General features: G+C 51.0%; 2 protein-coding genes across 3 annotated transcripts in view; one reads left to right on the plus strand and one right to left on the minus strand.

Moving 5' to 3' along the window:
* The window catches only part of SND1 (staphylococcal nuclease and tudor domain containing 1), a 422,576-nt gene that overhangs the window by 345,738 nt on the left and 50,188 nt on the right, over window positions 1–26,650 (plus strand). The window lies entirely within an intron of this gene.
* On the minus strand, window positions 12,298–16,890 carry LRRC4 (leucine rich repeat containing 4). The gene is made up of 2 exons (XM_047695930.1): window positions 16,071–16,890; window positions 12,298–15,876 (listed from the first exon to the last, which is right to left on the minus strand). Exon 2 carries the CDS (start codon window positions 15,774–15,776, stop codon window positions 13,824–13,826), a length of 1,953 nt encoding a protein of 650 aa, XP_047551886.1. The 5' UTR covers window positions 15,777–15,876; window positions 16,071–16,890; the 3' UTR covers window positions 12,298–13,823.

The raw sequence follows: 26,650 nt of genomic DNA on the forward strand, positions 1-26,650 counted from the left end.
CTCCCTCCATATCTTGTCAGATATTTCAAGCTTTAAGTCCTTATTCGTGCTCTGCCTACTTGGCTGGCTGTTCTTGCACTTGAGCGGCTTGTTTGCCTGGACAGGTCCAAGCTGTCTGAGCCATCAGCAGCTGCACCTCCTCCCTCGCGCCTTCTGTCTGAGCCAACCTTGATTCACAGTAGTGCAGATGGCCACAGCCTTATCCAGCGACGTCTGCCACTCCCATCCCTCTTCTGCCCTGCTTTCCCCCAGATGAAGGGGCTGAGCCAGCCCTTGCCTGCTGGTCAACCTGCGGCCAAGAGGAAGACCACTCTTTGGTCATGCTCTGGCATATTAACCTAGGAAACATGATAGCAATTTTATCTGAAGCACATAGGACAAGGGTACAGGAGGGTCTGAGTTCATGTTGTGTTGAAAATACTTTTCAGGCTGCATCAGAGCTAATCTGTTTTTGCAAATATGCTCAGTTCCACCCACTCCGCTTCCTAAGTATTACTGGGAGCTGAGAGGGAGAGCAGAGAGCAGGTGCCAGAAATCACCTTTCCTTCTCTTCCTACATTTTCCTCCCTTAAATGCAGATTTGACAACCTCTCAGTGCACCGCCGCTCAGTTCCTCAGTCCAGCTCAAGGTGCTGAAGGGTAGTGCCCTGTAATACACCACTGTAATCAATTCTTTTCCCTTCCCCTTGTCCCTCTGCAAGAGAAATGAAGTGACAGGTAACAAATGCGAGAGGGGTCGTGGGTGACCTTGTACGTGAGAAAGATTGGCTGCAGTAGCCCTAGGGCCTCACTCTGCCTTTTCCTATGGCACCTCACTGCTGAGCTGTGGACAAGACACCGGAATCAGGGTGTCCCGTCCTCAGCTGTCTCAGACAGACCCACAGCCATACACTCTAGCAACAGCCGGCGCCGGGGAGGGAGTGCTATGGCAGCAGTCTCCTACACCTGTGTGGTTAGGGACAGCGCCCACAGCGAATACACCAGCTCATCTGGGTCATCTGTAAACCTTGGGGACCCCAGCAGCTTTGGAATGCCATAGGTTCAGCAGTACTAATATTCACATGATTCATCCTGAGGCTTCCTTTGCTGTTATGCACATTATTTCAAGGCTTTTTTCTTGATGGAGAAAACTATCCCAATCCTAGGCTGCTTAAACAGGAACATAAGCCCCCAGAGCCAACCTTTCCATAGGGTAGTATGGAGACTGAGCTCTATTAGTCCCTGGGGTGTTTTCTTCTTCAGTGTAAGGATATTTTTAATCCTTTATCATGATAAAATGTCTCAGTTGGCACCCAAGGACCAGTAACACACTGACTAAAGACGACAGGGACTACCTGAAGAGTTATCTGCTTTTATCTCCAGAGTTGGAGGCCGGGCATTTGGTGAGTGCCCTCTGTCCCAGTGAGCATGGAGCCACTTGGGTGGAATGGAATTAAGGGGGACCTTACTCCACTACAGATGTCATGGCTCCTACAGCCTAGGCATGGGGTCTACTCTCTTCTGTCCCACTGGGCATGTAAGGAAGAAAGATCCTTGGGCTTAGCTCAGTACCAAGGAACCTTTTTGTTTCTCTGAAGCCACATGATCAAGGTCACCAAGCTGGTCAATTTCCTGTTCTTCAGGACTGGCCCTGACCTCCTGGGCTGCCTTCTAGCATTATACCTTGCTGTCTCTTCCTGCTACAATTGTTGCTTAACCTCTTAATTAGAAAACATACTCTTTTGGAATCATTGTCTTCTCTTTTGACAACATTTTTTTTTCTTTGACGACACTTTAATGACCTGCCTGCTTTTGATTTTGACCCATAGATTCTAGTCAGTTAAAACTGCTGGGCTGAGAGTGACTCATGGGCACAGTCCAGGTTCTTGAGTTGGGTCCCAAGGACCCAAACTGACAGTATTTGCCTTAACTCTCAGAGTAACCATTAGATTTGTAGCCAGAAACCTGTGGTGGATCCACTGCCAAACCCATCCCCAATTACACAAAGAGAACAGCCCTGGAACTTCTTGGCACAGGTCAGGAGGACAGAAGAGCTCCAGCAGGGAGCCACCTTCCCCATCCTGCAGGCCCCTAAGAGCACCTTCAGAGGCTTGGAGATTGGGAGTGGGAGGCTCTGCCCGCCCGCCCCTCCAACCCCCCTGCCGTCTTCTGCACTCTGGACTCACCGTGGCCCTGCCTGCCTTTAAGCTGCCTCGGCTCCCAGAGCTGCCTACGCTGCTCGAATCACCCCGGGGGAGCGGGGGGTGAGGGGCCTCTGCTCAGTGCCAGGATGCCCCGGACCTGAGAGGGTGCGTGAGAATAACTGCTCAGTGCCCAGATGTTTCCTGTTGTCTCCGGCTCCAGGTGTTACATTCGCTAAAATTTTAGGCATGAGAGTGGCTCTGTTCTCTCAGGGGACAAGTGGGGAAGGATTCCCCAGCTCACATTTCTGGAGTCTTTTTTTTTTTTTAAGATTTTATTTATTTATTGGACAGAGAGAGAGATCACAAGTAGGCAGAGCACAAGTAGGGGTAGGGTGAGCTGGAGCAGGGAGCCTGATGTGGGGCTTGATCCCAGGATACTGAGATCATGACCTGAGCTGAAGGCAGAGGCTTAACCCACTGAACCACCCAGGCACCCCACATTTCTGGGGTCTTACTTCCAAATGGACAACCCCATTAGCTGGCTCTTAGTGGCTCCTTCTCTCCACTTCACACCTGGTACCGCCTCAGGCCATTTCTTGCCAGCAGAGGGAAGCCTGAGGTCCGGCAACAGCACTACTCAGGGCAAAGTCTTTACCCTGTCGTACTTTGTAAACTAGAGTAGCAAGGCCTCCCTTCCAGACCAGAAACGACACGGAATCGCTTTGTGGGGTGGATGTGTACAGCACAGGCAGCATTCGTGTGTTGATTTCCACATACTAAGTGGTTCAGGTTGCTGCTGAACTTCCTTGCCTCTGTGTGACCATCAGGCTCTGTCATCGACCATGGCATTCGTGCAGGGACGGGGGAAAGACAGCTGTGCAGCTCTCCTCCAGCTCCTGAACGCAGCTCCCTGTGCTACACGGCCCTGCTGGCGGGTGGCTGCTGAAGCAGCCCTCAGGAGAATCACCAGGGAGACCCCTCCATCTCCTGCCAAGCTCAACAAACCCTGCCCTTGCTCTCCTCTGAATCACACCTCTCTGTGGCTTCACTCCTCCTTCCCCAGCTCCACACAGGGCGCTGCCTGATGGGAAAGGCCTGGGTGTCAGCAGGAGAGGCATTTGAGGAGAAATGAACTAACGTCGGAAGGGGGAGTGCCGCTCAGTCATCTTTTAAGTAGAAAGGAAAAGGTCATCAGAGCCGGATGGGGCCCGGGCTGGATTGTTGTTGACACGGTCTGGCTGCGGCAGAGGGGCCGGCACCGTGCACTGCCAACCCCGTCCAGCTGCTGGTGGCCCCGGGCACAAAGCAACGCATGCTCTGTGTCCACAGATGGGTCTGCATGTCAGCGTGAGCCTGTGTTTAGCCCTTGCTTAGGAAGGGCAGCCCATGACATAGTAATTTAATTAAATTTGCCTCCCTCCATGGCCCATATTTGCAGAGGTTTGGGGGGAGATGAATCTGGCTGAGGAGCGTTACCCTGCCGCTCTGGCCCTGCCCCGGAGCCAAGCCACGGTACCATAAAGGGTCTCGCCATCCTGAATCCGGCACAGGGCGTCTGTCTGCGCTGCAGGCTCTCTGGCCGTGCCGCCTGCTGGCACATCTGGTAAGGCAGCCTCTGGAAGCATTCTGTCTCCATCACAAGGAAGCCACCAGGGGCAAAATAAGGAGGCTCCCCACCCCTACTCAAGACCTGCTGGTAGCAGCCTCAGCAAAAACCAGAGCCACAGAATGAGCTTCTATACTGATCTCAGTGTAGAAGGGAGAGGGTGGAATGGGAGGACCCCAGCCCTTCGGCGGACACCGCAGCCTTAGTCACAGCTGTCACCCCCATTTCAGTGGTGACCCACATTCCTGTGCTTCTATCCTGGAAAAGACCCACATTTAGGGGTCCGAAATTGATTCCAGTGAACCGATCACCATGTTCCCATCTCAGATGCCCTTCAGTTCTTGTCCACTGCGTCCGAGCTCAACCCACACCCACAGTCCACACCCCGGAGCCTTCCCCTGCCTCCCAGCCAGCCAGTGCTTGTCTCGTGTGGAGTTCCTCACTCCTCAGGAGGCACCTAAGCTTTCACTTTCTCTTGTCAGAGTGCCTGCCCATTTCATCTTCTCACTAACCTCTAGCCTCCCGCTCAGCCTTTTATATCCTAGGTCAGCAATGCCGTGCCCGCTGGAGAAGAGCATTCTTTCTCCTTATCCTCGCCCCCACCAAGAGCACATCTTCCTGGCTGGCTAATCTCTCCTGTGTAACAACAGCAGCACCTCCGAGAGAAAGGGAATTTCTCTGGCACAGTTTGTCTCAACACCAGCAGAACACAGGCTGTTGCTTAGGAGTGGGAATCATTAGAGTCAGGCCATTATTGGAGGGGACCAGTCTCTAGGGGAGCTAGCAGAAATTACCACTCCTTAATAGATGAAAACTCATTTGCTGGAAGCCCCCGCCCTCCTCTTTATTTCTCTGCATTCTCCACCTCCCTTCTCTTCCCAGCTTTGAAGTAAAAAAAGAGAGGTAATGCTATCCCATCCAAGATGGCAAATTTCTGCTAAATTAACTTGGTTAAAAGATCCTTGGTTGAAAGTGGCTGTTCTTTTAGAATGTTTCTGCAGGGACTTGGCTTGAAACCATCATGAAGGAGACAGATTCTAATTAAATGTATGTGATAAAATTATAGCCAGGACCACTCCATTTCCCAAGAGAGGATTTGTTGAGGTGGTTGGGAAGAGGAGACAGTTACTAGCTTCCTAGACCATGTTTCAGAGAAGGTCTTGGAGTCAGCCTGGGCTCTGAGCCTTCCCTGCAAGGGTCCCCTTGTTTACACAGTACCAGGGAAGGTGAGAGACGTGGAAGCAGGACTCTAGACTTCTCTGCTTCTCTAGTGGTCATCTTCACCTTGAACAGACCTCTAACCTGATACAGCTTCTATATGCCTTCCCTGCACAGGGATACGCATTCTTTACCTTGTAGCTCTCTGCTCTTGTAGGAGAATGGGGGGTAGGCGGCATAAAGCAGCAAATGCTCCTTTTAATTTATTACCTGTTTGGGCTGCCATCAAAACTCACACACCTTGGAACATTTGTGGTGCAAGAGAAAGGAAAAGTTGCCTCATTTCTCAGCTCTAGTTGTGTGAATGAAGTCACAAGTGGGCACCATGTCAGAGTGTTAAGCACAGAGAACTGGCGTAAAAGGCCTTCCCCTTATCTTCCTCCTCTCCCTGGAAACAAACTGTAAGGGATTGCACCAAATTGCAAACTCTGGGGGACACTAATCACTTTGTAGTTTCTGTAAATGGCGCCCCCTGGATTTGTCATTCACCGTGGCCCTGCTGGTGTTCAGTAGTACTGCTGGGTTGAGAACCCAAAGCCCAGAGATCTGGTCTCTGCATCACCAGCTATGTGACACCTGAGCAAGTCACATCTCTCTGGCCTTCATTTTCCTCATAAATAAGTTTTCTGAATTAACTTGGAAATTAAATTCCCTTCTCTGTCTCCACATCCCTGAATTTTTTTTTTTTTTAAGATTTTATTTATTTATTTGACAGAGAGAGATCACAAGTAGGCAGAGAGGCAGGCAGAGAGAGAGGAAGGGAAGCAGGCTCCCCGCTGAGCAGAGAGCCCGACGTGGGACTTGATCCCAGGACCCTGAGATCATGACCTGAGCCGAAGGCAGCGGCTTAACCCACTGAGCCACCCAGGTGCCCCACACATCCCTGAATTTTGAAGCTATAAACCATCATTCTGTCCTCAGTGTCTTGCCATCCCAAGGTTGACTCAGCCTTGATAAGACACCCATGATGTGGAGGTGGCCTCCGCTGGCATGATAGCACTGGTCAGAGCAGATGTGGGCTTCAGACAGGAAGGTGGCAGAGGGGGCTAAAGAAAGGGAAAGCTACCCTGCAGGCCCAGCAGGCTGGAATAAGAAAGGCATGGCTTAGGCCAGGTCCCCACTCTGCTTGTTTTCGTACTTGTCTGTGGCTTCAGAACCTTCTGACACACATGCACATGGTACACCCAGGAGGTGCAGTCACTTCCCTCACCAGAGTAACGAAGTGAAATGCAAACATGCTTTGAGATCTCTCAGTCTGGCCAGGTATCTCCAAGCTTCCCTCCCCGTTTCTTTTTTCTTTTTTTTTTTTTTTAAAGATTTTATTTGTTTATTTGACAGAGAGAGATCACAAGTAGACAGAGAGGCAGGCAGAGAGAGAGAGAGGGAAGCAGGCTCTCTGCTGAGCAGAGAGCCCGATGCGGGACTCGATCCCAGGACCCTGAGATCATGACCTGAGCCGAAGGCAGCGGCTTAACCCACTGAGCCACCCAGGCGCCCCTCCCTCCCCGTTTCTAATTAAAACTTTTTCTTCTCTTTCCCTGCTTCCTTTAGCAGTGTCTTTCTTGGCCCTCCCTCCTTTCTTACTCCAGACTTTCCCAATTCATCCCAATTCATCCCCTTAAAGAGATGAATTGGAAGAATATGCTGTCATGTCAGAAGGAAGCCATTGTCAATTCACACAGGCAAAGCTAATAGGATAAAGTATTATCCGACTTCCTTTAAGTCCAGAAATTAAGTCTTCTTGCAATGGTAGTAGATTAGAACTTGTAACCACTGCAGCCAGTAGGCTGCAGGAACCGGCTGTTAGTATATGAGGCCTCAGCTCCATTTCAGGGCCTGTGCTGGGCCTTTTGTGAGGGACGCACTGAGCATTCCTGCAAACGCTGCTGCACTCTCTGTGCCAGGACCCGCCTCTGGAGAGCTGCCTGTAACTCACTCAGTTCATTTACAGGGCGGAATCTGAGTGGGAGAAGCTGTCTGATTGGTCTTAACAAACCCGGATGAGTAGGTAGGTGAAGGGAAGAAACCAGGGCCTTTAAGACTCTAGGAAGAAGTAGCCGGAGGCCCGGAAACCAAACTTTGCACAGAGAACAGTTACTATGTGAAAGCTCTTCTCAGTCATCCTTGCTGACTCATTGAGCAGGTAGAGTGACTTATCTAGTGACTAAACCAGTACCAGCGCAGACATAGGGAAACCAGAGGTGAGATCTTAAAGGAATTTTAAGAGACTAGATGAAGGACTTGCCTTGGAAGAGGAAACCACATGAGAACTATTGGAAGAAGAGTCATCAATCTTCTAGAATGGAAGGATCTTGCAAAAATGTCCTCGGTCCTGTCGTGGCAGATGATTGTACTCAGATGGGGATTATGGAGGGACACCCCCAATAGAACAGTTACTCGAGGGCACTACTTATTAGTGGGATTATAAGGTGGATGGGTATTAAAGAAGCGAGTGGATTAGTGGCTGTTCCTTTGTGATTTAGTGATCAGAACTTTCATAATTGTTCTAGTACTATTCCTGGGTACACAATGAATGACCATTAAGGTACCTCAGTACTACTTCACTCCATCTAGCCCCACACTGGGCGTTAGAGCAGCCTCCCAGCTCAATGGTTCCCTACTGCAGGGTCAAAAATCTTCACGGGATAAGTTAAGGAAGACACCGTCTTCTCAAATGCTAACACTCTTTGACAAGAGAGTTGCTCCCAGGGATATCCCCCACAGGCCTTGGCCTAATCTCTCTGACTCACTGCCAGGGTCCATGTGCACTGAACTCACAGTCATCACCATTTTTATGGGAAAACACAATTTATATAATACCCTCCCTCTGGAGTAATACTCTTTTTGTGGATAAACAGTGACTTGCACCAACCTCTTCTGTGAAGAGAAGAGAGGGACTAGATTCAGAGCAGACCCCTTATTGAGGCTGTCAGGGTCAGGATTAGATTACAGGCCTAAGGGCTGGCTTGCTTCCCCCAAGCAGGGGACAGCCTGCAGGATACAGAACAGGACTGTTGTGGGTAGGTGGTTTGGCCCAAGTACTGACAGCAGAGCTGGCATGTACCAGAGGATAAAACCTGTGATCATCCTAAAATCTAATTCTAGCCACTCATTAGGAAATCAAAATGTATTCTCTCTTAGGCTTCTCTTGGAGAGTTGATCTCCCTGCATTTCTTCTCTGTTCCATGCCATGAATTTCACACTTAACAGTCCTCCCCCATCTGGGGTCCAGCCAGCCTCTTGCTAGCTAGGATAGGAATCTCCCTGGCTTTCCTCCTTAACTGCATTGCAGACCCTTAGCCTGTGTAGCTGCCTTAGAGCTCTGTTCTGTTCTCACTTGCTCAGGTTATGGTGCTTTTTTTTCTTTTCCTGTCTGTACTTTCTCCAAGCCCTCTAATTCTGTTCTGAAGCCCCAATAGCTCCTCTCTCTGCTGCCTTCTCCCTCCTGGTGCCTCGGCCCTCCCCTGCCCTTCATAAGGTATCCTGACCATGAAACAGGGAGAGGTGGAGAAGACTCTAGGAAGTTTATCCTCTCAGACCAAGGTTTCTGAGATAAATGTTTCCTGGCCAGCCCTCAGCTTGTGCATCATCAAGAACACACCTTTCCTTTCTTCCCAGCTTACTGCAAGAAAAGGTAATCTAGTCCCGGACTAAAAACAGTGCCTTGGGCCAGCTAGAGAGCTGGATTAGGGAGCAGAGCACAAAGCGCTGTTTCCTGGGGAGAAAGGACAAACCATCTTTCCTACTCGGTCTGTGCTTATAGAGATAGTGCTGTCCCACTGTCCCTGACTTCTCGATAAGCATCCTTCCTTTCCGGAATAGCTCCATAAGCACGTTCTCCCTCTGGGAACAGATGAGGTTCTAGAATAGAGGTGGTGATTGAGGAGGGCTGGTCAGTTGGTCCTTACGTTTATCATCAAATAACTACCAACAATACAGCACTAAGTTACCATTCTGAATGTGATTTTATTTATATAATTACAATTCTCACAACAACCTATGAAGTAGTGAAGTGTAGATACTATGATGTCCATTTTACATATGAATAAGAGTATTTGTCCCAAGTCACACGGGTCGGAAGCAATGGAGCTGAGATTCAACCCAGGAATACCAGATCCAAAGTCTGTGCTTGTAAGCACTGTGCTGTGTTGCTTTGCAAATATGTATGTTTCACTGATCTGGTCCCTGAAGCATTTATCCCTATTCCAAGAAGCAGCTTACTTCATTTTAATTTAAAGCAAAGATGAAAACAACCTTAATCTACAGCGCGAACCATTCTCACCCCCTCAGGGGTAATGGGTACTTTCTGAATGATAGAGACCAGGAGAGGTGCTTTTGGGCCAAAAGCTGCCCTGCCGTTTAGCTGAGGCAGGATTTAGAAATGGCGTGAACAGTGCCTGCATTAGCCGATGGCATGGAGTGCTGAGTGCCAGCAGAGGAGATAAAATCAGACATATGTTTGGATATAAATGTTCTCTCTCTTTCTCTCTCTCTCTTTCTTTTTCTCTAATTTTAATCCCCTGCTGCTTTGTTGCAGTAAAATGTTGGGGCCTTAATTGTGGGCTCTGGACCCCTGAGGTAGTATTGCCTAGGCTGTGTGGGCTGTGTAAGAACCCCTTAGCCCTCTCCTAGCCACTGTCCATCTCCACAGAAGGAAACCAAAGCTCTCCACAGCATGGACCAGTAGCATGGACTCTGGACCTCTTCCCCGCCACCAATGGGGATCATTTGACCAGGGACTCTACGACATTGTTCTACCCAGCACCCAGCAAGCCACTGGCCTCAATACCTGTTAAACAGCCACAAGAAAGCTAATGTCTCCAGGCCTTACAAACTATCCTGTCTGTTCTCCCTTCTCTGATAATAAGATGCGGCATAAGACCAAGGAGTGACAAAGGCCTAGAGGAGATGATGGGAGTAGCAGCCACAGCATGGCACTTACAGAGCTTGGGTGGGGTGGGTATTGTGGAGGAGAGGAGTTAAGGAGCTCCCCCCCACCCCGGTTCCCCTCTCCTCCCACCCCTGGTCTCATTGTTGAGCCAAATAGGCAGAAGGCATTCCACTATGAAGAACTTACTCTGATAGGTGCTTTAAGACCTCTGTCACTCCTCTACTCAGCCAAGCTTCCAAGGCTGAGATTGGGAGAAGGCCAAGCTACCCTTCCCTTTGTGAACACCCTGCCTTATCTACGTCACCCTGTCTCTGGCAGCCATCTGCCGTTGAACCTCAGGATCGGAAGCTGTTCTGTGCAGTCCTGAGACTCGAACTCCTTAGTGAGCACATGTGGCCCTCGGGCCAGCTGTGGGGCGCCTGTAGTCAGAATTCTAGTCAGACCCGGGAGGCCAGTAGAGCCAGTCCTGAAGGAGACTGAGCACCTCTAAGCAGAGTACACATCATTGTAGGGAGGTCATCCCATTTCCATTGTGTATCAGCCAGGAAAGAAAAAGGTTCTTGAAGGCTCAGAAGAGCCTGAGTAAGGAAGGCCCATTTGCTTTGGGAGCCCAGAGATCTGGGTTTCAGTCCCACCTCTTCCACTAAAAGCAGTGCGACCTTGGAGGTATCTTTCCATTTCTCTGGGGCTGTTTCCTTGACCAGACAGTGTAAAAAGGATTAGACTAAAAGATCTTTCACGACCCTTAAGGAATTCTGTAACTTCGTATAAGCAGCAGCAGTCTTTCCCTCTAATGTGTTGCTACAACTACTCCCCTGAAGAACTACCAACCCATGTCCCATTCTTAGGTGACAAACCCTGTAGCTTGGCCGCTGGGCCTGAGGATGAGTCACCAACACAGCATGAAAGCTATTGGTACTCATGGGTCTCCTCTCTGAAAAGCTGTCCCAGGTGCCTGCTACAAAGGAGGACATACCCGATGTTACGGCATTGGAGGCTTGCTGCTCTAAATGCTGAAACGCTGCCCAAGTCGAGGAGTGGACCCAGTGGGGAAGGGAGCTACCCTTGCAGCTCTAAGGAAGCTTATTCCCAGGATCCATATTCTCAGTCTCCCCCACCTTTCAGGTTCCTTCTAGAAAGCACTTCTCCCTCAGATTCCAAGATGGCAATATGCTCAGCCCCCAGGACACATGCGTTTGTTTTTACGACTCTTCCGCAGGAATGTTTTGGGACCATTTCTGTACCCCTGCCCTCAGATCTCTGGTTCAGCCACAGACACTTGATCATTCCAGAGCCACTGTATAATCCCAGACTATCCAAAAGGAGGGGCGGGAGGAAATCAGCCCCACACCCTCTGTTCCTGAAGCAGCTGCTTTCACCACACTTGCCCCTGAGTGTGTCCCCAGGAAGCTGCCCTAAACAGCCTGAGTTGCCTTGTGGCACTGGGCAAGGGATCTTTTCTCGACTTTCCAGCTGGTCCTGGCCAAGTCCCACCCTTTACTCTGCTGCAGTTTTCTCCTTGTGTTGGGGGTGGGGTGGCAAAGGGGAGGCTGAGGGAAACGTTTATGTGGAGCCCAGAAATGTGAGTGGCAGTATCTAAACGTGCACCATGCACGCATGCTGCCACACACCCCGGTACCCAGAAATTACCCATACCTCTACCCAGGGGATGAAGAATTGGCCCTTTCTTAGCCAACTGCTGCAAAGTGCCGCCTGCCTCTCTGCCCGCTCAGTGCCAGAGAGCTCACACCCACTCAGTGCTGATTCCCTGCATCAGTATAAAAGCGCTGAAGAGACGCAGGGTCCCGGTTCATGCAGCTTCCCTGGACGTCATCACTTGGGAAGCGTCAGGAGGCAGACACCCACCACCACCACCAAGACATGTTTGGCTATTTGGCACCCAGAGAACAGAAGGAACATTGCCTGTGGGAAATTTAAGCCAAACAGCATTACCGCAGACCTCTTAAATCCAGGTCCCCCAGGGTCCCTGGGCAGAGCCGGTGCTGCCTGACCAGCAGCTTCTGCTGAGGTGGCATTTAACTTCTGGCCCGGTCCCAGGAGCTGAGGCTGACCCATTTCCCCTGCTTTTCCAGGGCATCAGGAATTTGGTTCTACCCCCACAAAGCCAGGGACTAACACACTTAGCTGGTGGAAGGTGCACTAGAATCGGGGTGCTTTTATTTAAGCTAAGGAAAGATTGTTGACAGCTTTAGCATTTTTAACATTGCCTTCCCCTCCCACCTTACCTCTCCCTCCCCTCCCCTCCCCTTGTTTTCTTTAAATAGAAATGACTTGGTTGATGCTGGTAAGAACCTATATGATCTTATTCAATTTAACCCTTTAGGGACATTGAATTAAAAATTGAACAATATTTATTAAAATACAAAAATACACTTTTCTCACATTACAATCAGTGTTCTTTTGTTGGCATTCCCCCCCACCCACCCATCCCACCCCTTTCAAATCTGAACCCTTTATTTCTTTTTAAAGCTAAAATAATAAATGAAAGAAGTTACAGCATTAAATGGACCAGAATAACAGAGATCTCTGCCTTCACCACCCACACCCACCCTTTCTCCTCCACCTCCTCCTGAGGTAAGGCCTGGGAGAGGGAAGCCTTCCCCCCATTGCGCTACGTTCAACAGGACTCCTCACAGAACTCGCTTCTTGTGTGCATGTGTATCACTCTTGTTTTAACTGTGGATTTCACATCTTTTTTGTGAACCATCCTGTTCTGTCAAGGCTTCACTGTACTTTAAATGAGCCTGTGCCCTTTTTCTCTGTCCACTTATGTTCTGTCCCCACCCCATCATCACAACCAGTTGACATCAGCTGTAATAATCCCTAATGAATCAGCATTTAGAATAGTCACCAAATCACAAGCATGAGAAAAGCTTCCACTCCCCCAAGCTCCCCAGTCCCAGCCTCTCCTCCTTCTCCACCTTAAAACAAACAAAACCTTTATGAAAAATCATAAAATGCCATCATTGTCTACAATCATTTGTCAGATACCGGGAACAACAGGTGGACATGGCACAATGCTAATTTATGGCCTCCTGTGAATACATTCTCTCTGCTGCTGCTCTCCCTTCCCACCGCCCTCTGCTGCCGCACCCCCTTCAGGGGCCTCCTCCCTCTCAAGGGAAACCCTGAATAGACACATGTCCCCACAAAGAGTGGGTTAAACCCATCTGCAGGAATCTGGTGCAATGTGAAAGCATTTGACTGAGAGCTACGCCAGCTCCCTGCCTTCTCTGCTCCTTCCCGAGGCGCGCTGTCAGGCAGGGCACACGCGTGTCCCAGTGCACAAACCCAGGGGACTTGTGCACATGGACAGACGGGAAGACTAAGCCCCTTTAGGGAGTCATTTGAATTTTGGTGGTTTTCCTGTTTAAAACACAGTTACAGAGCTATCTTCCCCTCGGCTTCTGAAGAAAAAAAATTATTGCCTCTCAACATTTTGGCACAGTACAAATTCTTGGTGCTTTTTTTGAATTTTTAAAATAAGATAAATCTGCAAAGACAGCTCTCAGCTTAAGAAAGGTGTCTATAGAAATGGGTAGTCCTGTATGCTATGAAGCATCTTCTAAAACATGGCAGCCTGCCCCCCACCCCTCAGCAGCCCGTGCCTCTTTAGGGATGTTTGTTTTAGCTTAGCTTAGCAGTTTCAGCCTCAGATCAGAAATCCCTTCTGGCATCATAGCAAGTTGACTTGCGGCTTCAGCCCCACAGCGTTCCCAAGAACCCCACTCCCCCTTTAAATAGAACTTACAAGTTAGAAAATAGTTTTGTTTTGATTTTTTGTTTTTAAATTTTAATATAATCTGTTTCTTTTACCAGCCCATAGATTTAATATATAAGCATATACAAGAAAAAGTCTCTCCCCACTCTGTACAAAAGTTGCTGTCTCGTGTGTGTTTGTGTATGTGTGTGTGTTTGTGTGTGCATTCTATTGCATTTTATAAGTTTTTGGGGGGAGGGGGAGTCATATTTGAGTTTCCTGTACCTTGTCCTTGGTATGGGTCTGAATTATATAAGGTTCAGAGATTGTGGTGACTGTGGGGTGCAGAGAGTTCCCCAGGCTGTTTTCTGTCCAGTGGGCCCCATGTGCTGGTTTGTAGGTGTTGTAGTTAATATGGTCATGAATTGTGGGCAGCACTACTGCCCCCTCACCTGATACACTGGATGGAGCTGCTGTTGCCGCTGCAGACGCTGCCGCTGGGATGTCTTCATCCACCTGGATAATCTCAACTGTCCGGGCGGCTGTGACCGTACTCCTCTGCTGGTGCCGCTTGCGAAGTTTATAGAAGACAATCAACATGGCGGCAGCTAGCAGAGTCACTGCCACAAAGCAGCCAATGATGATCTTGGTGGTCTTCATGACTTCATCCAGGCTGGTCTGCATCTTATCATTGGTGTCTGTCGCGGGTACCTGCTTGGGCACACGGGTGGTCTGGATGAGCACCGTGGTAGAAGTGGTATACGCCGGCTGATAACCAGTGGACGTAGTAGGAACAGGCTTGTACTTGCGCGTTGTATCCTCAGGTGAGATCTCGGTGGTCTCCACTGTGACAGTGGTGAAGAAGCTGTAGTTGGAGGTGTTGAGCTCGGCCGTGCTCACGTTGAGGTAGGCCGAGGCGTTGGAGTTACCGGCCACGTTGGTCACCATGCATGTGTATACCCCAGTGTCTGAGAGCAGCACGTGGGAAAAGTTCAAGGTGCCGTCGTTGAGGACAGAGATCCTTGGGTGGCGGGAGGCGTGGCTGAGCACTGTCCCATTGGGCAGCAGCCACTTCACGGAGGACATGGGGGGAGTCCGACACTTAAGTTCCGCCATCCGACCCTCAGAGATGTTGAGGTCCCGCGGGGCATCCATGATGAAGGGGGCAGAGCACTGGAAGGAGGCCTGATCCACCTCCACCAGGTAGCGGCCCCGCATGTGCAAGGGAGCGTGACAGCGGCCACAGCAGGTAGAATTGGTGGGTATGTACTCCCGAAGCCACCAGGCTAGCCACAGAATGTCACAATCGCAGTTCCAAGGATTGTGGTGCAGGTGCAACTCCACCAGGTACCTCAGTGGGGTGAAGAGGTCATGGGGCAGAGAAGAGAGGTTATTGTGGGCCAAGTTGAGTTCCACAAGCGAGGCCAGCCCATCAAAAGCATTTCGCTCAATCAGGCTGACCTGTGAGTTCATGACCCACAGCTTCTTGAGGGAGCTTAGGCCATGGAAGGAGCCAGGCCTGATCTCAGGGAAGTGGTTGCCTGACATCTCCAGCTCTTCCAGCCCCACCAAGGGGGTGAGATTGGGCATATCTTTAATGTTGCACATGCCCAAGTTCAGGTACTTGAGGTTGAACAGTCCCTCAAAAGCGCCCTCGGAGATATACTCCAGCTTCTTGAGCTCCCCCAAGTCCAGGCGCATGAGGGAGGGCACGCGGTTGAAGGCATAAGAGGGGATGCTTTCTATGGGGTTGTTGCGAAGCCAGAGCTCCCGCAGCTTGGACAGGTACTCAAAGGCCCCACTGGGGATGACCGTCAGCCAGTTGTCGAACAGCTCCAGGGTGTTGAGGCTGGCCAGGCCGTTGAAGGCCCCCACCTCGATCTGCCGGATGGAGTTCCTGCCCAGCTGCAGGACCTCCAGGTGGTGGAGGTGGCGGAAGGTGTCGGCCTGGATCATCTGGATGTTGTTTTCCATGAGGTTGAGGTACCGGGTGTTGGAAGGGATACCCTGAGGGACCTCGGAGAGGCCCCGGCGGGTGCACACCACCTTGCTGAACTGGTTACTGCACGAGCAAACGGATGGGCAGTTCTGGGGCCCGGCGGAGGCGGCAGCGGCGATGGCTGCACACAGAATCCACACTTGCGCCGCGAGGTAGACTACGGGGAGCAGGACGGCATTCCAGGTGTGGTGCACAGTTACCTGCCACAAGAGCTTCATGGTGTGGCACGTTCATAATTCACCATCGCCTGGGATTTTGGCTCGGAAAGGAGAACCAGCCCTACCCCGGCTTAAATGAGCTAGGAGCTCCTCTTTCCATCTGGAGAAGGAGGTGGGGAGGGGGCGATTAGAGAGACGGAGCAGACCAGCGGGGGGCGCGGGGGGGGGGGGAGATCATGCCCAACTAAAGCGTGGCCCCTGTCTCCAGCCTCCCCTCAAGGCAAACCCTCGGGACGCGGCGACTTTCTCTCCCCCGTGGCAACCATCCCCACCCAGTGAGTCGCTGTCACCTACCTCGGAAGGAAGGAATTGGCGTGGTGTCCTTAAGCGTTCTCCACGGGAGCCGGCCACGTCGTTGCCATTCTTACTTCTTAGTTTTAATTAACAAAAGGGGGAAGTCGAGGGGGTGGGGAGGGCAGAGGGGAGGGGTGGGGAGGGGAGGGGTGGGGGAGACAAAATGGCTTCTAGTAAATCCCGAGCAGGCTACGGCGGAGCGGCGGAGTTGAGGCGAGCCGGGGAGAGCCAAGGCCCGGCGGGCTATGCAGGTGCATGCCCCCCCCTCAGCCCGAGGAGCGGCGCCACCAGCGCTTCCCTGCTTTGTCCTTGGACCCTGGCACCGGCTCGCACCAGCCGCGGGGGATGCCGCTTCATCGCCGGAGCGTGCCTCCGGCGCCCCCAGCCCGCTCCCGCGGCTGCCGCCCGGCGGGGGTGAGGGGGCGCCCCGAAGCCTCCCAGGCCGCACTCGCTCGCTGCTGCTGCTGCCGCGCTGCCCGCCCCCCCCCCCCCCCCGCCTTGTGTCGGCGGCTCCCGGCCGGAGGCAGCTGGTGCAGTCGTTCGCTCGCGGGGCTGCGAGAGTTAAGAGGAGGTGTTCGAGGCTCCTTCGCCCTCCCCAGACACACACCCCCTTCTTTCCTTGCCTCTTCTCGGAAGGGTTAAAAAGAACCAAAACCGGGCTTAGTTTCCTAGTCCGCCGCGTGCCGGCGCGAGGAACAGCAGTTCGTCCAGCCCCCGCGGGTCAGCGGCGTGGAGGCAGTGCCGGGACCGGCTCCGCCGGCCGGAGGAGCGCGCGGCGGCCGGGTCGCGCCAGTACCGCAGGCCCCTTCAGGGAGTCCGGGGGCGGGCGCGGGTCCGGCGGCGGCGGCGGCGGCGGCGGCCTCAGCCCCCGGTGGCGCGCAACCGCCCGCCGCCGCCCGCCGCAGCCGGGCCCCCGGCGCGCCGCCGGCTCTGGCTTTGTGCGGAGGCAGCGAGTTCCGGGCTTTGGCTCGCGGCGCCTTCAGTGGCTGCGCCGCCCGCGGACTGCTGCAGCGGCCCGAGCGCTGGCGGCGGCGGCGGCGACGGCGGTGGCGTGAGCAGCGGGGGTCGCGGCTGCGGGGAACGCTCCGGAGCCCGAGAACATGGTCCGCGCTCGCTAGCGGCGGCGGCGGCGGCAGCAGCGGGGCCCCTGCGCTCGGCGCCCACCGTCTCCTCCTCGCGCCGGGCTCGCGGTGTTGCAGGCAGCAGCCACGCAGACTGCTCTCTCATCCTTTTGTCCTTCAGTCAGAACGTGAATGTACTGCTGACGCATACTGTTCTGGGGAGAAGATTAGCGTGATGCAGTGCTCTTATGTATGAACACCGCTCCCCCTCCGCTGCCTGCCCTCGAGGGGTTAACGCCGGCGCCTTCCAGCGCCGCGCCGCGCAGCCCCGAGCTCCGCGCCTCCGTCCGACTCCCTCCCTCCCTCCCTCCCTTCCTTCCTTCCTTCCTCCCTCCCTTCCTTCCTCCTTCCTCTCTCTCCCCCACCCCCCACCCCCCTCCCCGGCGCTTCCTCCCCGCCCCCTCTAGACGAGCGGAGCGGAGCGGAGCGGAGCGGAGCGGGCGAGCGAGCCGGAGTGAGCGTCAAGTGAGAGGCCGCGCGCAAGTCGCAGGCGTTCGCAGCTATTTTGGTCCAGCCGAGGGAGCCGCCGGGTGGCCGCTGATAGGCTGGAGCGGCGGGGCTGCGGCGGGAGAGACCGCGGCCCGTGCCCCGCCCCCGGGCGCCGGGCCCCCTCCGGCTCCCGACGCGGTGGGCTCAGGGGGCCGGGAAGCGGGCGGCGCGGCGGGGCTGCTGCAGTTGGCCGGCCTCCCGCCCGGACCGCGTCATTCTCACCCCCACCGACTGCTGACGGGGTGCCTGGCCGCGCGGCCCGGGCAGCATACGCGGAGTTCGGAGCTGCACAGTGGGGACGCGGGGGTGGCTGGGGCCGCTTGGAGCCAGAGGACCGAGAGCCTGGGCTCCGCGGCCCGCCCCGTGCTACTGCACGGGTGCCTCTTTGTCCTGCCCCTTCCATTGCAAATTTCCTCACCCCTCCTCGGCTGTAACTTTGAAATGATAGTTTTCTTAATGAGGGTTGCAGGGAGGGCAGAAGGTGGAAGGAAATACCAAGTGCGAGGAACCCGGGCAATAACGACCTGGGACAGCACAGCAGCCGGCAGGAAGGATTGAGATGAACTCCGCGAAACCACGGGAGAACCCGTTCACTCACGGAGCCTCAGCCAACACTTCTCACTATTTTTACCTCGCAGTCCTGGGTCGCCCTTTCCCCTCCCCAAGCCGGCTGAATGGAGAGGGGTGGGTCTTAAAGCCTTCTACCCCAGGGCTTCACTGGCTCCTCTTTGTTGCTGGATCTCCCTGAGAAGAACTGCCTAACAACCTGCTCCCACTTCTGGGGAAGAGACACCTTGGGGCATTGGACAGACTGGTGCAGGAGAGCAGGACTAGGTCAGCCTTTTCCCCCTGAAAAAGACTGCCCTTTTCTCTTGCCTGGTGGGGGTGGAGCCATCTGTGGCTAAGCCCTGGGAAAGCCCTAGAATATGGCATTGGTTTAGTATTGCTTCTTTGGGGGGGGGGGGGAACTGCCTCCAGACTCTCCTCCCTTGTGCCCCCCCCTCCACCTTGACAAGCTTGCTCCTTAGCTAAACCCCCATCTCCTGCATGTGGGCTAATGCCAAAGAATGAGGAGGTCGTGGATTTCCCAGCTCTCAGCATTCTACCCCTGCCGGTATCTCAGGATTGTCTGCTGCCCAGTAACCTGGTTTAGGGAATATGCCCTTAAATATGCCAGGGAATTCTTGAATTCCTAGAAACAGATCTACTGAAAGCAAGCTAGATTCCCCATTGATTACCAAGACCTTTTGATCATGCATTTGCAGTAAAATAGTAACAACTTTAATAGTTAATATGTTGCCTAAAATTACACAGTAAGTGGCAGAGCCAAGATTTGAACCCTGGCAGGTACCGGATGTGTAGAAACTTGGGCTTGGAGTAATTCTCCAGTTTGCTCCCAGTCGATGAGAATTCTGGTTTCACTTATCCACCTCAAAAGTCATTTACTAGGATGTTTATCTACTACTGCTCTCCACTATAGTAAGAATAGATGGTTGGATAGAGAGAGAGAGAGAGATCTTTCTGTACCCTTGTTTAATCTTTGTTTCTCCAGTGACGTAATTGCCATAGTTGCCTCCATTTTACAGGTGGAGGTCCTGATCTTGGGCAGGCAAATAATACACTCAAAGTCATACATCCACAAAACAACAGAGCCAGCATTTCAATCCAGTCCTCTAACCCTGAGCCCGGTGTTTTCATCACTAGCAGAAGTGTTGTGTCTACGTTGCAGAAAGTAAATGACAGAAGAGGGGGTGGGGTGGCTGTATAAGAAAAAATTCAGTGAAGGGTATGTGAGAAATAGAACAGAGGGTGGGAGAGAAAGGGCTGAGAAAATACATCTTTCAATTTGTTTTACTCCCAGTGACTAGTCAAGAGAAAGAATGAGAGAAGTGGAGGTGAGTCAGACCCTGATACTAGGCTTCATCTGGGCTCTTTGGTGGCTCCTTTTGCTTTCTTGTAAAGCCCCATCTGTATATCATCAGCTTCAAGCAGGACCCTACCAGCTTACAGACCAGGGAATGTAAATCCAGTCCTGACAGGGATCTGGGCAGGAGAATCAGAAGCCCACCAGTAAATGGTTCCCGTCCTTTCCAAAGCTGGCATCGAGCTGGTAGGATGCCAGAGGGCGCCCGGGCCAGGGACTAATGGCACTCTGGAATATGACTCCCTTTACCTCCTCAGGCGAAAGAGGGGCTCTGCCCAGACTATTTCCTGACAGTGCAGGCAAACTCAGACCCCATCTGTTCACTCTGGGCACTGCAAATGAAAGGTGGTGGCCCCATGCTGTGTAAGTGGATGGAAGGGTGGGCTGCCTTGGGTCAAACCAGTACTTAGTAATGAGGTTGTCTCCCAGTAAATATTTGTGAGTGATGGATGACCATGAATATGCCCAAGCTTAGTGCAGCACGTGGAGTTCTTGATGGGGCTGCTTTGCCCTCCTTAGGCCAGCTGAGCTGAGAGCATACCATAGAGGCTGTGGGCTAGACTGAGGCCGCTCTGGAGCCATGGGGGCGCACAGCCTCTTAACCGAGAGCAGCTCCGAAACCTCTAACCCTGTGACCTGAATGTCATCTGGCCATCATCCGTTGCTCTTGACAGCCCCAGGTTCTGATAGCTCCCTTGATTTGGAGTGGTGCAACCTGGAAACAGAGAGAAGAGGAAGGCTTCAACTTTGAGACGAAGAGAAGGAAGAAACGCTGGGTTGAGAATGTTGTCACTTGTGATTTCACACAGAGAGACTGCTGTGACAAAGCCAGAGAGAACTGAAGAAGCCAGCCACTGATGAGGCAAGGCTTTTGTCCGCAACTTGGTACCTGCCCTAAAGTTGGGATACCTGAGTTCTACTCTCCTTTCTGCCACTGTTACAGATCTTAAAACAGCCCCAAACATTGGTTTCTTCATCTGAAGGAAATATACTAGAATATTCCCACCAAGTCTCATAATCCCTGGTTCCCACCTCTTCTCAGATACATAGATCTGTGAAGAAGGTTGATCCATTGGGATGATAGCCAAGACTTGGAAATGAGCCACACAGTGGAAGAGAGTGCTTCCTTTAGTTTAATCTAGAGATCACAGTGCCAGAGCAGAGTAGATCACACTTTATTTTCCCGGCTACTAAAAAGGCTGATAGATCACAGAATGTTAAAAGTTAAAGGTGTCTTGGAGATCATCTGGACTCGACCTCTCATTATTGTCATTAATAAAGTTCAGAGAAGCGTAGTGACTTGCCTAAAGCCACATGATTGACTAACATCAGAGTCTGTCATTTCTGAGCTCCATCCGTCAGTCAGATACATCCGACAGTGTATTAGCATTGAAGCCTGGGGCTTGAAGATATTTCCAAATGCCTGTCTTCTGTGGTCTTACATACAGGTTCTGTCATTATACTTTGTTGGACTGGGATCAAGATGGGTCTTCGATAGAACCAGACTGCCATTCTGAGTGACTTTGGAATCCTAATAAGAAGAAAAAGAAATGGACCCCCAGGGAACTCACTCTAAGGGGACCCAGGACTACCTCACTCAGTGGACCCCCAGGGAACTCACTCTAAGGGGACCCAGGACTACCTCACTCAGCCAGGGTAATTGGGCTCATGGTAAAGCCCAGAGCTAGACTACTTGGCACCCTGACATGCATCCCTGAGCCATTATCCCGAGCAGCCACTAGATGTCCACAATGCCTCATAGGGTTTGCCAGGAGTGAGCAATCTTCGGCAGGCTACTATCTTGGCCTCCCAATAGGCTTTTGGGTCCCTTATGATAGGTCCATCAGTAGAAGATCACAGATGCTCTGAACCTCTCATTCCCATTTTCAGTACCGTTGGGCTGCCAAATCCTACTCAAGCATCTTTTCCATTTTTGTACTTTTTATTCCATTTGAGCAAAGGAAGAAAATGGTTTCAGAAAACAGAAAGAAAGGAAGAGAAAAAATTGTATGGAAATTATCCTCCACAAATGAAGGAAAGACATCAGTTGATTGGTGAATTAGCAGCAACAGAACAGTATAAGAAACCATGTGTATGGAAATGGTCACCTCTTACCCAAGGCAGTGAACACATCATGTGTGCCCGAGCCCCCTTGCGTTTGCATCTCTCCCTCTCCCCCATGTATGCAACTCCCCCTGCAGGGTGAGCAAGTCACGAAGTCTTTAGTGGATAAGGTTGCCATTGCAAAATAATAGTAAATATTTGTTTTCTTGGCTGTTTTCTTTCCTTTAGCAAAGCCGTGGCTGTGCTGTTACTGCACACAGTCATAAAGGAAATGGATTTTAGTCCTTGAGCCCAATGAGTCAAGGTGACACAATTGTTCTAGAAGGACCCACTCTTCCACACGCCCTCAGAATCCACTTTTCTTTTCCCCCAAGAACTCTGGTCTTCAAGGAAGTCAGAAGGAAGTAGACAAAAAAGCACTTTCTCAGCAGGTCCCATCCAGAGCAATTTGCAAAAACCTTGGCAAAGAAGAGACAAGATGCTTAATAAGAATGGCAGAAAAAACTCTAGAATGGAAGGGCCTTTCCCTCTCCTGAGGCTAGTTTCCTAGGGCTTACAGTTTCTTTGTGGGCTGCCAGGCCTGAGTGAAGGGAGAAACCTCCCAATGCCCCCCACGGTCTCCTCTTTTGGAATAGTCGGTTTGGTGCCCATTTTAGCCACAACCTCCTGTGTGTTCAAACACACCAGAGGTCCAGCCAGAAGCCTTAGAAATGTTCACCTCTGCGGGTGCACTGGCCCACTACAGGCTCTTGTATTCTGGCCTTCTCTTTAACTCCTTTTGTATGGCAGTAACAGTAGTGATGTGAACAGCGGATTTTACTTGGGAGTTCTTACACATGTAATCCTCACTGCTTTCATACGGTGGGTATCATTAGACTCCCCATTTTGCAGATGAATTTGAGCCACTTTTTCAGGGTCACAGAACTAGTAAGTGACTGTGGTAGTTTCTTGAGGCTGTCATAACAGATTACCAAATATTTGGTGGCTTGAAACATAAGTAATGTATTATCTCACGGTTCTGGAGGCTAAAATCACAAAATCTGGCAAGGCCATGCTCCCTCCAAGGGCCCTAGGGGAGAATCTGTTCTTTGCCTCTTCCAGCTTCTGGTGACAGTCACATCCCTTGACTGTGGCTGCATCACTTCGATCTCTGCCTGTGTGGTCATGTTGACTCTTACTATTCTCTCTCTCTCTCTCTCTCTCTCTCTCCCTCTCTCTCTGCTTTGTGACTTATAAGGATACTTATCATTAGATTTAGAGCTGACCTGGGCAATCCAGGATGATCTCATCACAGGATCCTTAATTATATCTGCAAAGACCCTTTTTCCAAATAGGGTAATAGTCACAAATCTGGGGATTAGGATGTGGACGTATTTTTCTGGGGGTTCATTCAGCTTACGACAGTGACTGAGTCAGGTTTCAGTCTCAGATCTGTCCAGTACCCACCTTCCAAACCACTGTGAGCTGCTGCTTAAGAGGCAGAGGAAGAGAAGGGTACATCTGACAACCTGTAGTGTGGCTCCCCCACACACCTGTGCTGAGGAGTAGAGGGGCGCCACATGAGCTGGGCGGCCACGGGGAAGGGAGGGGGTCCCTTGGTCAGCTCCACAGTTAGGACAGAGCATCTGAACCAAGTGGAGGGGGCAGGCCAACCAGACAGACTTAAGGCATGTGCGTCCTGTTGTTTACTTTATGCTTCTCCTGATTCCTTGTCTTGGTAATTTGCTCACTCTTTCTTTATCTGGCCTCTAGATTTTGTCCCAAAGATCTTAGGACATTTAAGCATTTACCAGTAATACTAGAAGTACCTTTTGACATTACTACAAAATCTGGCTCATGTGTAACTGTCTCACATAAATGGTGAACATCCTGCTTGTTGAAGATTAAAAGATGCCTTTAGGTCAGAGTCCAGCAGGTATGGGTATGGGACTGGGAGTTATGCATAGAATGGCTTTTCACGTATCACCACTGTAAAATTGATCCTTAGGTAGGGGTCCCTGCCTGCAGTTAACCTTTTCATGGACAGATTTGCCAGGTGTGTATAAATGGGTTCACTTTTTGGTTGGGAGAAGCCCAAACAAGTTTTTCCCCCAAACTGACTCTTACAGGAGAGTTTGGAGCTTGAGAGAAAGAGGCGGGGTGTGTGTGTGCTTGCACGTGCACTGGTGGGCATTGTAGTGGTGGTTATGACAGTATTCTGGAGTTAGACGCCTAGGTTCAAGTCCTGCTTCTGCCTCTTGCATACTGCGTATGGCTCGAATTCTTCGTGTATGAAGTAGGATTAGTAACTGTAGCTACTGTGTGCTATTACTGGACCAGAAGGAAGTAGGGGAGAACACAGTCTATCTTAGCAGCTCTTATTTCCTCATATGGAAACTAGCGTAGAAATGAAATAATTTATCCCGAATCAATTATTGAGATAATCCTTTTTTCCTCTCCCCCTCACTCCCCAGACTTACCTGTTCTTGGTAGCATACCTAATTTAGACCTTTTAGTTCTACATTAACAATAAGAAGGTGGTTTTTGTTGTTCTTATCAATTAATTTTTTTTTTTAAGATCCTTCTTGACTTACAGGTCAGAAAGAGTGCTGATATACCCTTCTCCCAGCTTCCCCTAATGTAAACGTTCCTAGATGATCACAGAACGTTTCTTCAAAACTAAGAAATCTACCTACTAAAGACATCGCTTTTTACTCTTGCCCTCCACACTGTGTTCTCCACAGCCGCCCAAGTGCTCTGTGTGACATTCTATCAGAGTGTTACTGATTTGCTTAAAATGCTCCTGTGTCTTCCCTTCACAATGGAAATAATAACCAAACTGCTTACCGTGGACCACAGGCCCTAAGCCATCCTTGCCTTGCCTGCACCTTAACCCTCGTATTTTTATCATCTTCCTCATTTCCTATGCTTCAGCACTACTGTTCTTCCTTCTCTTAGGATACTCTAAGCCTGTTCTCCCCATTAGGGTCTTTGCTCTGCCCTCCCCCCTGGAGTGTTCTTCCCCTACTCTTCAGGTGGTTGGCTTCTCCGGAACAGGTTCTCCGGAGAGACTTTCCATGACTGCCTTGTCTTAAAATAGTCCCAGCACTCACAGTCACATTATGCTAAGGGTTTTATTTTCTCGTTTTATTTTACCATTATCTGAAATGATCTTGTTTATCTGTTTGTTCGCTTATTTATTACACATCCCCATGAAAGCAGAGGCCCTTCCCATCTTGTGTCCAATACCTCGATCATAGTAGTGAATTATTTCAGAGGAAAGGGAAGGATTCTCAAGCCTATGTGAATAAGAGCTCAGGCCTCCCTAGCCATATATCAACAGCCTAAGCCCTGCTCTATAAATCTTTGCAAAGATAGATGAAGAATCGCCAGGGTTTGGTCTTGTTTTGTTTTATGTCGGGAAAATTGAGGAGTATCCTAGTGACCTTGAGGTTTCCCCAGTCCTCAATTTTTAGAATTCCTCACCCCTTGGTGACAGATTCATGGGTGAGAGTTGTGTGGAGTTAGAGAGGCTCATGAATTCTTGGCAGTTGCGCTGTGTTAGGCCTGGGCAGAAGATTGAGGATGGGTGCACGGATACACTTGACTATGCTCAGATACGCATGTGCCTGTCATTTTCAAATTTGCTAAAGTGCATTTTCTCCAAAGGGAGTGGGGGCTGTTGAGCCTGAAATAGGGAACACCAGGACAGTAAGATCAAATGCTTTGAAAGTGGCTGTGCCAACGCTTTTTGCTAATTAAAGAATGTTAGGACAATCACCACTAGCAGCAGTAAAGGGCGCCCCATTACCTCTCTTTATGGAGAGCTGGGTAAATTTAAAGGCAGCTATAAATATCCCACTGAGTGCCTGTGCTGTAGCACAGTCGGTGGGCATCCAGCTGGGCAATGAGAGGAGCCCAGAGCCTGTGTCCAGGGTCCTCATCTCTATTAGCTGTCAGTCCTCAAATTCTGCATGACTAAAGAACAAACAATTCCATCAACAAACTCTTAATTTAAAGCACTCAGGCGGAGATGATGCAAAAACAGCTGTGCGGTGAGCCTGACTGGGAGCCCAGGCCCCCTGGGTCCCTCTCCAGCTTTGTCGTTGATTTCCTTTCCCTTTTGCCTTGAGGGAACATGTTTCTTCACGTTGCGACTCCGTTTTCCCCAACTATGGGTGTGTCACAGAATTTTTTTTTTTTTTTCCAGTCCCTTGGCTTTGAGCTAACCTCCCGGGACTGTTCTAGGGCCCCTTACAGAGCAGCTCACTGCTCCAGGGGAAAACTTAGTTTAGAAAGTGTGGACGAGATGAGAACATACTTTTTATGCTTACGCTGGGGAATTTCTGACTGAATTTAAGAAGTATGCTCAGTTTGGAACGTTCGCTGTTTCAGTTGGTTGAGTTTGGCTTGAAACCTGTTGTGTCCTTTCCAGCATTTTCTTCTTGAATCTCTTGTGTGGCCTCCAAGCCACTCTAATCCCCTTGGTTTATAGAACAGTGCCATTTGGGCACTGCCTCCTCTCTGCCAGCCTTCTCGATCTGCTGTTCAGTTTCTTTATGGGTCAGCGTGTGTGGCCATCAAGCTGCCTCACACAACTGGTGCATTGTTTCCAGTTTCATGCTGCTAGCTTCATCCATGGCTAGAGTTTTCCTAGTTCCAGTTGCTGTGGCCCGTAATGTGGGTTCATTTGATCCTATCTAAGGAGCTTCAGGGGTAGAATTGGAGGGACTCTAACAGAAATGTGGGCTTGAATTTAGTCTGTTAGTTGATATTGTGACTGACCATCCTCACTGTGCCACCCCCTGCCCCCATCCTTGAACAGAGGGACAGGCTCTTTACCCTTCGAAATGAAGGGGAGTGTAGCATTGGGAACACCAGGAGACCAGCCCGGAGCTCACACCACTGGCTTCCCCATGAGTCATCAAAGGACTGATGGGTAGGTTGGCTGACACCCAGGTTCCTGGAGGCTGCTGCATCCTTTCTCATTGTGGTGTGAGCCT

This window comes from Lutra lutra, chromosome 11 (assembly GCF_902655055.1).
Source record: "Lutra lutra chromosome 11, mLutLut1.2, whole genome shotgun sequence".
Classification (NCBI taxonomy): Eukaryota; Metazoa; Chordata; class Mammalia; order Carnivora; family Mustelidae; genus Lutra; species Lutra lutra.

Bases quoted from the DNA above. Each gene is read 5' to 3' on its own strand.
- LRRC4 (XM_047695930.1), bottom strand. From the start codon at position 15,776: ATGAAGCTCTTGTGGCAGGTAACTGTGCACCACACCTGGAATGCCGTC.